At 38.6% G+C, this 16,608-nt stretch overlaps 1 protein-coding gene across 1 annotated transcript in view; it reads left to right on the top strand.

The window, feature by feature from the left end:
* KCNH8 (potassium voltage-gated channel subfamily H member 8) overlaps positions 1-16,608 on the top strand; it is a 251,936-nt gene that overhangs the window by 170,134 nt on the left and 65,194 nt on the right. Inside the window, exons 8-9 of the mRNA XM_059729358.1 lie at positions 11,669-11,866; positions 16,070-16,269. Of these exons, the coding sequence (XP_059585341.1) occupies positions 11,669-11,866; positions 16,070-16,269 (398 nt within the window). The remainder of the gene's footprint in view (positions 1-11,668; positions 11,867-16,069; positions 16,270-16,608) is intronic.

Raw genomic sequence — 16,608 nt, 5'->3', positions numbered from 1 at the left:
CTTCCATTAATGCACTCCAGTTGTGCAGGATCCAATTTCTTTTAGCTAGTTTTTATTTTTCCATGATGATCTCAACCTGTCTGCTCTACATACATCAGAGATATCATATACAGATTTCTGTATCACCACTGTAATATTTTTGTATCATTAGAATTGACTTCTGTTTTTCTAGTGTTTGCTTTTGGTTTTGAGGGGGTTTTTATGTTCCCCAGCATTTCCAGACTTTTTTTTATATTGGAATTTTGCAAGGTTAAGTGTTAAGATCTGTGGCTCTAGTTAGCTTCATGTATTATCAAACCCACTTAAACTGTTTTATGACAAGTTAGGCCAGATCTCCCATTCCTTTGCTCTGCTTTAGTGCTCTATCATATCCTAGGTAGTAAGGGTTGTAAGTTTATTCACTTCACATTCATATTGTTTCCATTTTTCCACCTCTGAGGCCTGCATTTGCCTGGATGCATGAAATCTATAAAGTCTGACATCATCAAAAGAAATTACAATAAGTCTGTCCCAGTATTGCACTTCAGAGGTGTTAGTGTTTTCCTTAATAGCTCTTGTTTTCAAAGATTAGTGATTTGATATGAAAATGCCCTTCAAAACTAAAGCATTAGGGTTCCCATGAGACTGGGTGTAATAACAACCTCAGACTCAATAGTGTGTGTCATGGGTGAATCTTTACTGCTCCTGTGGAGCTCAGTATTTCAGACAGGCAAAGTCCCCTTCTCAACCTTCCCCACCTCCTTGGGTCCCTCATATCCAGGGAGCATGTGAGAACTACTACACCATTTCATGGTTTTGTTTGGCTTACTTTTACTGTACATAACCTCTTTGCAGGCTGATGAATAAGAGTGATGAGGTTTTCTTCCTCCCAGCCCTGTATGTGCTACCACTATACCAAAGGAAGCAGAGAGGGAGCCATCCCTATGCTTGCCTAAGCCCAGGGCCTGCTAGGACTCCTGATACATCTTTTCTCCACACCATCAAGGGAAGGCCAAGTATGGTCTGGCTCTAATTTAGAGTCAGATTTTTTTTAGGCAGCCTGTGAACATGGATGGAGGATGGGGAATACAAATAGACAAGGAATAACTGTAACCCCATGACCTTCCAAAGTTATGGGCCCTGTTTCCTTTGCATCATGATCTATTAAGCTCTCAGCCCCTTTGATGTGGGAGGTCAGTGGCATACTGGGGACTCTTGAGAAGCAGTCTTTTTTTTTCCTTCTGTGTTGTAGTGTAGTAGTCCATGATAAACAAAAACAGGTTTTTAAGTCACTTTTTTACTTTTACCAAGTGCAGACATAACACTTTTTCCGGTCTAGGTGGTCAGAAACCAATCTATGCCTGTAAGAAAATAGAAGGGGGGGGGGGGGGAGGCAGGTGGAAGAAGCAGTGCCTGTGGCACACCCTGCATTTCTGACCAGAGGGGCACAGAGTGTCCCTGTTCTGTCCTGAGCCCTAGGACTCTATACTGCAGTGGTTCTGGGAAGGGCTCACAGGATTTCCCCCTTTCTCCCCCTTGGCAGCCAGTGCCCAATTCCTAACTGAACCCACTCCTCTGCAGATGTGGGGCTCTGTTTCCCAGAGAGCCGGCAGGGACAGCTATGCCCTTGCAGCTGCAGAGAAGCAGCTTTATCCAGGAATTTGGTACTGGCTGCTGAGGGGAGCATCCTGCAAGCCCTTCCTAGAGCCACTGCAGTGCAGTGTCCTGGGCCTTGGGACAGGAGGGAGACACTCTGTGCCCTGATGGATGGGAATACAGAGTGAACCACTGGCATCCTTTCCCCGTAGCAGCTCATGAGCCCCATTCTCCCTTGCCTTTGTCTTTCTTGAGGTGGATCCCCACACTCTCACCCCTGACAAAGCCCAGGGACACCCATGCAACTGAGCAGGGTGAGCATGCACCTCCCTCACCTGGCTGCCAGCTGCCTAAGAGATGTGAAGGCAGCAGAAGGAGGCTTGTGCCTGACAGCCAAACAGGGATGGATGGCACAGTTGTTCAGCTGCATTTGGCTGCCTCCAGTAACGTCTGGCACCCCGGGAGGTATGTGGGAGTACCTTCAGTCTTCTGGCCTCAGCCAATGCAGGCTTCTGCCAGACTCCCCAAACTGAGCAGTGAACATGAGTTCTGTTTGCTAACAGTCCAATCTACACAGCTTAGAGGAACCTGCATAGATTGGATCAATTCTGCCTTGGCTTTTTAGCCATTTTTGTTTCATTTTCACTTGAAATGTAGCTCTGTCCTCCAGGCTAAAATTGTGTAGGTGATCAATCCCGAACACACAGTTTGACTTAAGGCCTGAGATTATATAACAACTAGAATTGTTAGCAGGCTATAGATTTTGATTGAATTATGTTGCGCTAAACTTGTATGGAAAGATTCTCAAGGTTCTCCTGTTCAGACTGCAAACATCAACATAAGGAGAGATCATGTTTTAATACTATGTAAAGTAGGGTAAAGTACTTTTACACATAATTCAAAATGCTAACTTTAGTATCTGCAAGTGCCTAAAAGCTTGTTTGTATTTCCACTGATATTGGAATGCTTCCCAGGTACTGTACAGCGTCTGTCATCAGTATAATTAGACTGAGATTTTCAAAGTATCCTGAAGGACCTGGATGCCCACTTCTCTTTGAATTTGAATGGGAGTTTGTGGCCTAACTGCCCTTAGATTCTTTGAAAATCTTCCCCTTCATTATATTAATTGCCATTTTCAACATGCTTTCAAAGGCATGATCTTTAAATTTACATTGACATTCAGTCTCTTATCCACTTCATTGCATGTGTGTTTTTCTTTCTTCCTGGGAGTATAAATTAATTATAAAGTTTCATTTTTACCAGGTTTACCAGATACACCACTTGAAATTTTTTTAAAATAGGTATTAGTCAATCATACTAGCTTTTCATTAACTAACAATCACTAAAAATATTTACAGCTTACTTTTTTTTCTCCATCAATTCTCTTCCCAAAAACATTTTTATTGGCTTTCAACAAAAGAGCTCAATCACAGCTGGGATCCCAATGACCTTGGTATGTTTTTAATTGCATCATTTGGTTTGGTACCTACTCCTACACAATTCCTTTTAAAGGTCCTAATTAGAATTATCTTCAAGCAGTAAAAACAAAAATGATTAGCTAACAGCATACCTGCAGATCTACAGGAAATATTTACTGGGTTCTTAATTTTAGATATGAATTTTCTGTGCCAAATCTAATAGTTTATCTCTAAGGAAATTATATGGTGCCTTTTCCTTATGAAGCTGGCATTTTACAACAATTATCAACTGTGGCTTCAATTCCAGAATTGAGAATATTATAATCTTAAACCCCTTAGCACACATTGCAGTTATGGTGCAATTGAAATGTTGATCATCTAAAAATAGTAACGTTGCTATATGCGCAGCCAATTTATGGCACCATAAAATGACAATCCAGCCATGAAGATGTTGTACAAAACATGTGGAGCATCTTTGTGGCTGGTTTGTTAGTGTTATATATTGAACATGTAGCACTGTGTGACCCAGGTTTGTCTCAGGGCTGAGGCCAACAATTGCCTCAAACAGCCCCACATCTTGCATCAGATATGGGATGTCCCTGGATGTCTAACCAGCCTGCAGAACAGCCTTGGGTCTTGAACTGGACCCAGAGCTGCCCAGTGCTGGGCCAAGAATCAACTAATTTTCAGCCCTGGATCTGGGGAAAAGCTGCAGATCCGGCTGGGGGCAGCTCTATAGCAGCATCACTGGGATCAAAGGAATTTTATACCACACCCCAAGCATCCCAGTTCCTGCCATGCGTGTCACCATTTTTTTAATGTCTAGAGGTGCCTCAAAGATATGCCATTGAACTAGACATAAACTGCAGAACATGTTTCCAATACTCATATAGAAAGATTGTGCCTTTACCAGATCAGGTGATAGGAACTGTGAAGTTTTGTTTTTTTTTTAACAGATATTTTGGTACTTTAATCCCATAATGGACAGGTATTCTATCTGATCCTTCAAGATTTGCAGAATCACACTTATGTTGTCCATGCAGCAAAGGAAAAATGAAATAGCTTTTTGGGAATTATATTTTAATATACAGTACAGGCATTTATTTCAGGTATCATACCTCACTCAGCAGCATTACACCTGTTAAGAATGATTGCAGTTTAGTAGATTTTTATTTAATAACGTTATGGCATAACAGAATTATATGAGAGAGAGAAATTCACATATATTTAACAGTTAAAGAATTGATTCATCTGCCTTTACTGCAGTTATCTGGAGGTGATGCCTGTAATGTTTGGTATGGATTTACTCTCTGACAATTAACATTTTATGGTTTGATTGCTGGAAACTGAGCTGAAGGAATTGAAAAGTAAATACAGTATGACCCCAGTAATGCACAAATAACAGAGAAGGTATAATTCATTCAGGTAACTGAGAATTTAGAAATTGGGACTAATGAGAGACTGTAGAGTTCACTAATTTTCAGAAAGGAGATTTTTTTCCTACAATGTTGTCTTTGATTATATTTATATTTATAGAGGTAATAATAGGGAATTGCTACTTTTAAAATATATTTGACATGTTCTTATGCTCAATATTTATTCCATTACACAGGTTGAGTGTATACATATATGACGTAATGATGTGTACATAGGTACTATGCTCTGGTATAAGTTTTTTTTATTGATGTGAGTTTAGGAATCCATTCTAAACTTATTACTGTGAATTTGAGAACCATGCATGTATTTCACAGGTTATATTTGCCAATATTCATAAATATTATTCTTTTTCATAGTTATAGGATCACCAGGCTGCCCTTCCTCCTCTCCCCCACCCCCTACAGACACTGCCTTCAAATCCTCTATATAGCAATAATCAGAGTCCTTGCCATGCTGAGTTTCCAAACATTACATGAAGTTGTACCAGATCCTTCAATATTAAATCTCTGGGCAAGATCCTTGTTCTACCTGTAGTATAAAACAATATTGGTTCATATGCAACCAGGAGTTTCTGTTGATTTATAGGGGGAAGGGGTATAAGTTTTTCATACTAATACTATAAAATGCCTGATATACCATCTACAATCAGTGAACATAATATAGGAAGAATCTGAAAGCAGAACCTCAAAAACTAGTCGCTTGCAGCCATTCTGCATATATGTTTTAAGGTTCAAAGTATATACAAAGCTGGAAATTCAGTGTTTTGGGTGGGGAAGAAGACGTTGATTTTTTTTTTTCTCACAGGTATCCTTTCTACATAGTCTGTTCCGTAGAACTTAGCTGAATAACAAGATTTCTTTTCCTTCACTTCTCAAAACACCTAATGGGTAGGGCCTGGTTTAAATCACAATTTCACATTTTTCCCAAAATGACAACTCTCTGTCAGATCTCTCAGTCCTTATCCTCACGGGTAATTTACAAAGCACCTTCAAAAGACATGCCCATGAACTCAACTTCATCATAGAAAAATGTGCCTCTACAGGCAAATGTGTGTTTCTGTCTTTGGATTTCATCTGTGACCGCAGGTTCTGGCTTGTCTCTCCCATGTACCTACCATCTGAGCAGTTTGTGCATTGGATGAAGTATATCATGTTCTTTGATGTGCAGGTGTAAGATCCAAGGATGGTGATGGTTTTGTTTTCTGGTATAGATATTGTTGGGGTTGTGGAGATGTATTGACACATTTTGCATCTGTTTTCTAGGCATGGTTTGGATTCATTGGTGGTGATTTGGGCTGCGGGAAGTTTACTTCTGATGATGAGTCTTGCCAGATTTGTACCCTGTTTAAAGGCTAGCACGGGTGGATCAAGAAAGATCTCTTTTAGTTTCAGGTCTTTTTCAAGTATCAGGTGAAGTTGTTTAAGGGTTTTCCTTACTGGTTTAATGGAGGGATGGTAGGTCAATACTAGTGAAGTACGAGACATGGGGGGGTTTCTTGTAATGGAGTAATTGCTCACATGGTGTCTGCGCGGCTTTTTCAAAGGTGTGGTCTGTTTCTCTGGAGGACTGTCCCTGTTGTGGCTCCTTTGAGGTTTCCAAGTTGGAAATCTCATGTGTTTCTCTCAGTGTAGATATGGTGGTATCTGAGGGCTTGGCTGTATATGACAGCTTTTTTAGTGTGTTTTGGTTGCTTTGTTAGATATGTGTTCTGGTCTGTAGGTTTTCTGTATATGGAGATTTGTATTGTACCATTGTGGATGGTGACCATTGTATCTAAGAACATGATGTTGGTATTGGAGTACTCCAGAGACAGTTGGATGGAGGGGTGTTGGTTGTTGAATTGTTGGTGGAAGTCTGTCAGAGCATCAAAGTTGGCTGTCTGTATCATAAAAATGTTGTTTATATATCAAAAGTAGAGTGAGGGTTTGATGGTACAGTTCCCAAGAAAGGTTTATTCCAGCGAGGCCATAAATAGATTAGCATATTGTGGGGCCATTTTAGTGCCCATAGCTGTGCCCTTAATTTGAAGGAAGTGTTGATTATTGAAGGTGAAGTTGTTGTATGTGAGAATGAATTCTATACGTTTGGAGATCTCTTCTGGTCTGAATTCAGGGCGTGTTTTTTCTCCTCTCTGTACTTGTGGTATTTCATACCTAAACAAATGACCAAATAAAGTTACTATTTTTTTTTTTTAATATTTCTCTAGAGCAGGGGTGTCAAACATTGCCTGTGGGCCTGCTGCAGAATCCAGGGCCCATCACCCTTTGACTTATTTCCCCTGACCCCTTGCTGCTGCCACCACCAATGAACCCTTCACCACCACTGCTGCTACCACTGTGGTGGCCACTGCAATAGCCCTTATGACCTGGGTGGGATCCAACCTGCAAGGAGCCCTGCAGGCCAGATCCAACTCAAGGCTACAGGGGAGTTTGACACCCCTGGCCTTGAGATATAAATCAAAGCAAGCTATTCTAAGTGGAGGCAAGTGCTGACTTATCCAAGTCTGTGTTTAATTCCATCACTGTCATATACATTGTTAACTTGAGCTAATGCACATTGGTAAATTCCTACAAACTGCAGGATGGATAATAAGAACTAGGGTTGCATAAAACCCCCTATTGGCCGAAACACTTTGTATATAAATCACTAATGCTGTTATTTGTTGGGGCAGGATAATGAAAAGATCTTTTATAATTGAACTTATTTTACAATGTTCATGTAATAAAGCAAGTAAACTTACATTTCCTTTTTTCTGAACATAACATGTCTTTGCTTATATATCTTAAACCCACATAATCCCTTATTAATGTAATGCACCAAATCTCCTTTATGCAGTTATTAAATGATGATCCTGAAACCCACATTCCTGCAAATAAGTGGTACAGGATCACACCCTGAGTGTGATTTCACATTTCACCTTAATGAATGTGATTTTCTAAGACTTGTTTCATACCTTTCATTAAGAAAAATATATTTTCCTTGTAGTATGCTATTAATAAAATCATATTTCTCACATGTACACATTGTAGTATTGCTTCTGAAGAAGAAGATATACCCAGCTAAACTGTCTAGAGCCTAGAAAAATGCCTTGGAGATCTCATTATGACAGATTCCTAGGATTTATGTTTCCTTCACCACCTTGTGTTGAAAGATCATGATTGGTTGGAGGAGTGGATACTGAGATTAATAGATATTTTATGAACTTGGACTTGTTGGATGGTGGAAAGAATATTTGGAGGAAATATTGGGTAATCTGGGAAAACTAGAATACCAGTATTTGAATAAATGTTCAAGTTCTAAGATTGTAAGAAGATTGTGTGGGGAAATTTCCCTACAAGAGAATACCAAGTTCTCCTATCTTTCCTGGGTACAATCAAATATCATGCCCAGATGCACAGATTTTATAGAGTTCATAGATTTTAAGGTGAGACGGGACAGTCAGATCATCTATTCTGACCTTTGGTTTGTCACTGACCATTGACTTTCACCCAGATATCCCTGTATTGAGCCCAGTGATTTTAGTTAGGCAAAAGCGTTTCTGTCCTCAGATGATTAAACTGTTGCATACCAGAGCTAGAAAGTAGGAAAGAATGAAGTGCCACCAGTGCCAAATGCTGTTGCAGTGGCAGGGAATTGATCAAGTTTGATATGCCCAAATGCAATAAGTTATATTGCAGAAGAAGAAAGTCCCCAGATCCCTACCAATCTGACCTGAAGAAAAATTCCTTTCTCACCTGTAAGCCATAAGCATCAGATAGCATCTGAGATAAAGGATATGTACCACCTCAGAGCACCAGTCTATCACATTCAGTTTCCTGTCTGCTGCTGCAGCCAATTTCTGATGCTTCAAAGGAAGGTGATAAAAAAAAAAAAGAATACACCTCACCACTTATGTATTGGAGGAAGGAGGAATCCTTCTCAACTTCTCCAAGCAATAGTGAAGGCAGTCATATCGTTACATCCTAGGAACGAAGGGGACGTCTATAGGGAAACTCCTAAATTAACAGATTCTACGGCCAGGGGAGATTCTCAGGCCACACAACCCTGTGCATAAAGTCCTAATTTCTCTCTGATCCTGGATTAAAGCATGTCTTTTACAAAGAGGTCTAATTTAATTTCAAAGCCTCTAAGAGACTATGAGTCAACCACATCCTCCTGTTTAATTATATTCTCACAGCCAAGGAAATTGTGTGTTACTTCAGTGTTGGATTTGTCAAACTTCAGTTTCTACTATTTAATCTTGTTATGCCATTGTCAGCTAAACTGAAAAGCTCCTAACCATCAAATCTCTTAGTTATGTGTAACTAACTCTATGGGGTGATGTGGTGAGTCATTTGCTGGGTTTTTTATAAACTAAATAAGATGAGGCCCTTAAGGTTTTGTTTATTAGCCTCCCTCTCCCCGTCTCCCATTTTTGTGGCTCTTTGAGCACTCCCCAGTATTTCCACATTCCTCTTGAAGTGGTGACACCACAACTAGACACAGTAGCAATTGTACCAGTACTGCATGTAGAAAAATGATTGCCTCTCTACTTCTAGTTGATATTCTCCTCTCAACATTGGTACTTTTTGCCACAGCATTTCACTGAGTGCTCATGTTGAGGCAATTATCTGTTCGGAGCCCTAAATCCTTTCTCTAAGTTACTGTTTTCAAAGGCAGGATTTCCCATCCTTTGGGAACATAGTTGTTACCTTTGCATTTGATGTCTAGATTTATAACCTTGAATTTGTTCTGAAAATTTTTTCTTGGACTGTGAGCATTTAATTAGGTGAACCAGATCATTCTGTAACAGCAACTGTTCTCCTCTTAATTTACTGAATCTCAGCTAGATCTGTTTCATAAATTACTTTCTACCAGGCTGGTAGTGCATTGTTACATTTCCACTGAGAAAACTTGGATTACGATTCCTGTTAACAAACCCAAGTCAATTCTAGACCCAGACAAAAACTGCTCTATCAGACTATGTCTGCAAATCCTGAGCGCAGTCTTAAAGATGTTGCGGATCCTTAATTTCCATGGAAGTATTTAGGAACAAAGGTCATTCAGTAGCAGGGAGGCAGTTGCACTTCACAGGTTTCAAACTTTAATCTGACATTTCTCTTCTGTGATCCTGACCATGGGAGAAAAGCCTGAACATTGGGAATTTCCTGTTTTATCTGAATGAATAGGAACAAAAAAGACTACAGAAAATTCAGCAAGGAACAGGGTGAGTGGGTGTAAAGTATCATTATTTTTGAGAGAAGATATTTTTAAATATTTTTCTGATATGTTTCTGCAATCCTAGCCCTGTTGATATTGCCTGCTGTTTTTACATACACTTGAAGTCATTACCATTGGAAAATCAACACTGACCTTTGAGGACTACACAGATGTTTCTAGGAGACATCAGCATTTGCTGTTTCTTAGACTGGGATATAACTGAAATCTCACATACCCCCTGTGCAGGAATTCATATGCCCCCTGTGTGTTGACATTTTAAGAGCAAACACCATATCTCATAGTTGAAATATTGGAATTAATAAAATTATTGTCTATTGTTTTCTCTTTGTACTCTGCTTAATGCTTATAGTTCTTGAAAATATCAATTTATAGGGAGGGGACTTACCTTCTATGATCACCCTCAAACCACACTAATACTCCATTGGCATAGGGAGAGCCAGGGGGACCAACCATTAGTCTTGAGTCAATTATACAAATGTTATGGTACTTTTTCTTGTCAAGGAAAGCCAATTCACTCTGCACTGCCACTCTAAGAAAGTATAGCAAGCTATCACCTTTCCATCTGATTTGTGTTTCTAAGCAATGTGGAGTAGGAGGCAGGACCACAGCTTTTCCTCCTACCTTTTTCTCACTCCCTTTGGAGTACGTAACATCACAACTCAAGAGTAGCACAGGGAAGTACAGAGAAAGCAATTGTGGCTGGAGTAATAGTAATAGTTATAGTAATAGCAGTATGACTCCCAGGTGAACGAAATATTGAGACTATCTCATCACAAGCATCAGAGTTGATGTTTAGTGTTTGTTGCCTTGTTTGTGTAAATATTCTGTTTAAAGGGAATTTCTCCAGTTTTTAGTTTTGTGATTTATGTGGAGTGAGTAGAAGGTAAGTGGAGTGAATGATGTTTCAAATTTATAAAAGTTTCTGTCTTTCAACCTGTCAACACTTGCATACATTTTACATAATTACTTGAGCTTCCTGGAGATACAATACAGCCCAAAACGGGAAACTCCACACTGATCATTTGAAACAAAAGATGGCATTTCATGTAAATTGTGCTACTTTTTTTCTGCCTGCATCATCAACAAGATTTCCTACATAACCATAAGCAAATATACCAAAAGGTTAGTACCTGGCATTAAAATATTTATCTCTGCTCTTACTTTCTACATTTTCCTATTCATTGCTCATGAGTCGTTTATGCATATTCTTTGTGTTACTTTGCTAGAGCAAGAATTATTTAGCTGTTTCTCAATTATGTGTGTGTGTCAGAAAAATGAAAATTAGAAAAAAGAATTGCTGGATTCAGGTTTCTATGATGTGTTTGGATCTCTGAGTCTATATCTTCTTTGAAGAAATATATATGTATATTTCTTCTTTGAAGAAGAAATATATGAGTAATGCTTTGCCTCTCAGAATATGAATTGTTTTTACAAACTGTAGCTAAATAAGTATGCAGTGGAGGATTCATATATAGAATGCAATGTAAGTTATATCCATGTTATACAGTTGTTTGAGGTTTCTTCCTCTTTTATTTTTTTTCTGCTTAAGTGAATTGTGTGAATTGTCCGATATAGACTTCTGGAATGGAACTCATAAACACTTGATATCAGTTCAGAAATCCAGCTTTCACTATAAGCATATATGAATAAGATTAAATCCTCCAAGGGCATAGTTTTCCAACTACTCCATTAGTATTTTCAGTTTAATTTCCATTTTGATAGAAATGTAGGGCTAGAAGGGACACCAGAAAACCACTTAGTCCCATCCCACATCTTCTCCTTTCTAGACTGAACAAACCTAATTCCTTCAATATTGTCTTGCAAGTCAAGGTTTCTGAACCTCTTATTGTTCTTGTTGCTTTACTCTGGGTTCTCTCCAGTTTGTCTACTTCTGTTTTTTATATTCTTCTAATTGTGTATGGGATATAACATCATCAGTCTTGGCTATTTTACAGTGTATGTGGTTACCATCATTATGGTGCTTCTCAATGGGATTTTTCTTTTTCTTTGTTTTTCAGGTTGGCTTCATGAATTGGGGAAACGTTTAGAGTCTCCTTACTATGGCAATAATACATTGGGAGGCCCATCAATCAGAAGTGCCTATATAGCTGCCCTGTATTTCACTCTCAGCAGCCTCACCAGTGTTGGGTTTGGAAATGTTTCAGCCAATACTGATGTAGAAAAGATATTTTCCATTTGCACAATGCTGATTGGGGGTAAGTATAGATGTTATACAATAAGTTGATAGAGGGTTTGAGAACAAGGTCTAAAGATAATTTTAAACAACAATTGAAAACTAAAGTAAAACACTAATCCTAAAATGCAAGTGTTTGGACAAAAAAATGAGATTTCTAAGATTGTATAGTTATGTTGTATGTTAGCAAAATAGTGAACTGAAGAAATCCCATGTCAACTCTTTTGTTTTATAGTGAATCAACTAACAGTTGTCTTAAGGTCTGTTTTTCACTGCAAGCGGGAAAGTAGTTTTGTGGGGTTTTTGTTGTTTTTTTTTACCCAGCTACTGTTTCAAAGTAGTACCAACATCAGAAGGTGGTTTTGCCTGTTGTTCCTTGTTTTTATTCTTATTTATTTTTCCTGGTAATGTTTTATTATTGATTTAAGAAAAATGCTCATTATTACTATTTCGGGGACAAAGAAATTAATACATCATACAAAGATAATGCTTCACCTTCAGGGTGTGATACACCTGGTCTAGTATAAGTGGTGCTATTGGAGAGATTGTTTTGCAGCTTTTCATACATTTACTTTCCTCTCCATTCTCCCCACTAAAAATGCTGACATTAAATCATAATACATATTTCATATAACTCCAAGACGGCACTCTGCAGGTGAGAAGGGGAGACAAGTAAGTCATAATTAGAGCTCTGTGCGCCTCATTGTTTCTCTGGCTATCTAATCGTCCTGGATTTAGTGGTAAGTATTTTCACCATCTAACTTTGCTCCAGGCCTAGTCTGCATTACTCTGATTGTCAGTTCTGCACTATAAACTTATAAAATTGACAACTTGACACTCAGAGACTGGGGTACATGTTGAATTCCCTGTAAGCTGTGACTTCACATCATCCTGAGGTTATCAAAATAAAAAAGAGGGAGAGAGACAGAGAGGTTGGTCTGGTGAATTCTCAGGTTTTTTCCCTGGCCTGAAAACACAGCTGTAACCCTAGTAAGTCAAGGAATTACATCTTATTAATTCAAGCACCATCAGTAATGCTACTTTAAATACAATCATTAATTGTAATTAATTGCTTAAAATTCATCTAATTATAATGTTAACGTGATTATGATGGAAATATTAAGTATTTAACTTTTAAATGGTTCTCCTGCTCTATAGAACATTGTGGCAATGGAGCTTTGGAGTTTGATTCTTCTGGAGCTGTAGAGCTTTCAAAAACCTGGTAGCTTGGTAGAAATCAAGGGACTCTACATTGTACTTTATTACATATACATTTGATCAATAATATTTCTTTCCATTTCAGATATCAATATGGTATGGTCTAAGCAGCAGGGATTGCAATAATTAGAATGTATTAGTTAGTCACAAAAAGTGTCCTCAGACCTAATTCTCACTGCAGCTTATTATCTACTGAAGTCATTTGTATAATGCACAGTGCAGCAGAGAAAAGAGGCAAGCCACCAACCAGGTTATTAAGCCTTATAACATAATACTAAGTTAAGCAGCTAGTTGATTCAAGCAGCAAAACTCTGTTTTAATTTTGAGGTATATTTTTTCCACAGTTGTATAATAGATTCCCTGTGAATTGGGGTTGATCAGGCTGGTGAATTTCATCAAGATTTCAATTTGGACACAGTAGAAGTGTATTGGAAATTAAAAAACAAGGTTCTTTGAGTAAATCTGAGATCTTTTATTAGACCAACTAAAATAGTTTGAAAAATTATTTGTTACAAGTTTTGGGGTACAAACACCCTTCCTCAGGCAGGGGGAGCTAGGCCACACTTTAGCGTGAACATCCCACCCCCTCTCCCCCTACTGGCCAGGACTGGGCCCACTGCCCGTGGCCTGACCCCCACCCCCCCACCCCTCTGCAGCCTTCCTAGCACCCTGGATCTATGCTCACTGGCCCCCCTTCTCCCCACGTACTTGTGGCTGTTCGCGTGGTCTGTCCCAGAGGGGAGCAGGCAGGGAAGGGTCATCCTACCTGCCAGGGCCACCACCAGTGCTGCTCTCTGGGTTCCCTGGGCAGACAGTCAGGCAGGTACAAGTAGGTAGAAGCGGGGTGGGGGGCAGTGAGCAGGGATCTGGGCAGCAGGGAAACCCAGAATTAGGGGGAATGGGAACCTTTCAGTCCTCTAGGCCCCTGCTGGCCTGAAGTGTGACTGCTCCAGATTTGAGCTAGCACTAACACTGATCACCATTTGTGTGGCTCACAGTGTAAGATATAACAAGGCCCTTAGGAAATACTGAATAGTCCTATAGCTTCAAGACTTGTCAGCATCAGAGGTGTAATGCTGTTCTTTAAAGTAGAAAGCAGAGCCCTGAATATCTATTAGAATCAAGGTCACTGTTTGAAATTCCAGATCCTTAAAAGCTTAAAATCTCACTCATCTCAAGGACATTGATGAGGAAAATTCTTCTAGAAACCAACCGACTACATGTCAAATTGGGCATTCAAAATTAGTGGCATTATTGGCCTTAATCTTTGTGCCTCGGCTCCCCATCTGTCAATCTGGACAATACCACTTGCTCACCTGACTCACAAGTTGTAAAAGTAAACTCACTCAGACTTGTGAAATATTTGGATACTATAGTGATGAACACCACCAAAAAATCAGAAGAAAATTAATAATTCACTACTCAGAGAAAGGTTTAGTCATATGTGGTAAAAAATTCATGGGGCCAACCATTGAATTTTGAGGATAAAAAATGTTGTTTCAGAACTATGTTGTCAGTGAGCACCTTTTCTCCTCCAGGGTTCCAATGGAAAAAAGTCTTATATGATTATATTATTAAAGATTCTCATAATTAATGTATAGAATAAAATATTTGCCGACAACCTTAATTCTGGCATTTCTTAACTTTTGTCTGCTTGAATTTTGCAACTTCAGTGTATTTTTAGTACAGGTTTGGTTTGCTTATTTGTTTTTTACCCATGTATTGTTTCTACCGTCCTATGTACTTTGTGTCTCTTTCTCATTCCAATTCTCCAAGCCATCCTGCTACTGGTAGCTTCATCTAGATGCATTTAGCTAACAATAATTTTCTAAACTGTCCTAAACCAGGGACCCTTTTTGACTATCTCTAATGATATTCACAAAGTAACCACCAAGAGTCATGACTTTTTTTTCTTCCATTCTTGTCTGTCTCTGCACAGTCTGAATCGATTGAAATTTCCATAAGAGGTCAGCGCCCTGTTTCCCTTGTTTAAAAACCAGCTCTGTCAGTACTCTGGGGAGTCTTTCTCCAGTTCCTTTCAAGTGCTAAAAGGCCAATATCCTTTAACAAAAGTAATTAGGTCCTTTATAGTTTTTTCAATAAACAATTTATAAACATGTGCTATATACCCCAAATCAATGCTACTTCTCATATGATCCAACCCTAATATTTTCTTCTGATGACAGGAAAGCACACTGCACACCTAAAGACAGACAGATTTATTTGTAGGCATACTTTCAGTTTTCCTTCAGGTCTTTTTATTCCCAAATCTGTCTCTAATTGCAGGTAAACTTGTGTATGTCGGAATATATAGATAAACAGTTTTATAGCACATTTGTTCATTCTTAAGCACTGGGGAGAATTTGGTTCTCATTCTGAAATTAATAGAATTTATCAGAATTACCTCAATTTTCTGCTTTATAATTATCTCCTCAGTTTCATTTTAATTTCTGATTTTCCAGAATTCAAAGGACCCCTGCATTTAGCTTGCAGTCAAATATACTTGCGTACAACTCCTAATTTTATATTTTTGTACAAAAATACATAAATTTAATTCTTTTTTCTCTCCAGTTTGTTTAGCATGCTATCAACCTGGCCATATGATGACTTCCTATCATACTGACAGCTATTCTGATTGTTTCCTTGTGCTTCACCATATTATGTACTAATTTTGCCTTACCATCTATTTAGGTTCTGTAAACTCTTTCAGACAGGGACTGGCTATTTTGTTTTGCTTTTAATTTAGAGTTCATCATTTAGCACAGTGGAATCCCATTCCATTAGTAAGGTCCTTGGGCACTATGGAAATATACGTTAATTTATGAAGGTGATGATGGTAGTATTTCATTAATAAGGTATTGCTCTGTATTTCAGAAGTGCATATTCCTTTTGTCAATGTATTTAGATGTAGAATCTGTAAATATTGCTTTTATATTTTCTAGATTGTATTTTAACAGTATCTGCTAAAATCTTGCATCCAATTGTACATCATTTCAATCCTTCCCAGCTTTGATGCATGCCATGGTGTTTGGCAACGTGACTGCCATAATTCAGAGGATGTATTCCAGGTGGTCCCTTTATCACACAAGAACCAAGGATCTAAAGGACTTTATACGGGTCCATCACCTGCCACAGCAGCTAAAACAGAGGATGCTTGAATATTTCCAAACCACCTGGTCTGTCAATAATGGAATAGATTCCAGTGAGGTAATCAAAGCCTTTTCCCTAGTTGGATTCTTAGATTTGTGTTAATGTTTTCTGGCTAGTATATTTTCTTTTGTAATGTTATGTGAAGTAACACATTAGAACAAATGAGCATATGAAAGAATAAAGCTAAAGAATAAAGCTGAAAGTGTTAGTCCAGAGGGATTGTTAAGTTAGTCATTGAAGTATCTGTTTTGGAAAGCTAGGTTCCCTGAAACTATCAATTCAAATATCAGCAGGGCCAGTTCAGATTTTTATCATTAAAAAAAAAACTAATGAATTATTCTTGAAGGGTGTTTTGGATGATACCATAAAAGCAGAGATGTCTGCCCTGCATTGGAT

Source organism: Alligator mississippiensis, chromosome 5 (genome assembly GCF_030867095.1).
Source record: "Alligator mississippiensis isolate rAllMis1 chromosome 5, rAllMis1, whole genome shotgun sequence".
Lineage (NCBI taxonomy): Eukaryota > Metazoa > Chordata > Crocodylia > Alligatoridae > Alligator > Alligator mississippiensis.
Note: the sequence above shows the minus strand (reverse complement) of the source record. Positions and strands in the feature narration are given on the sequence as shown.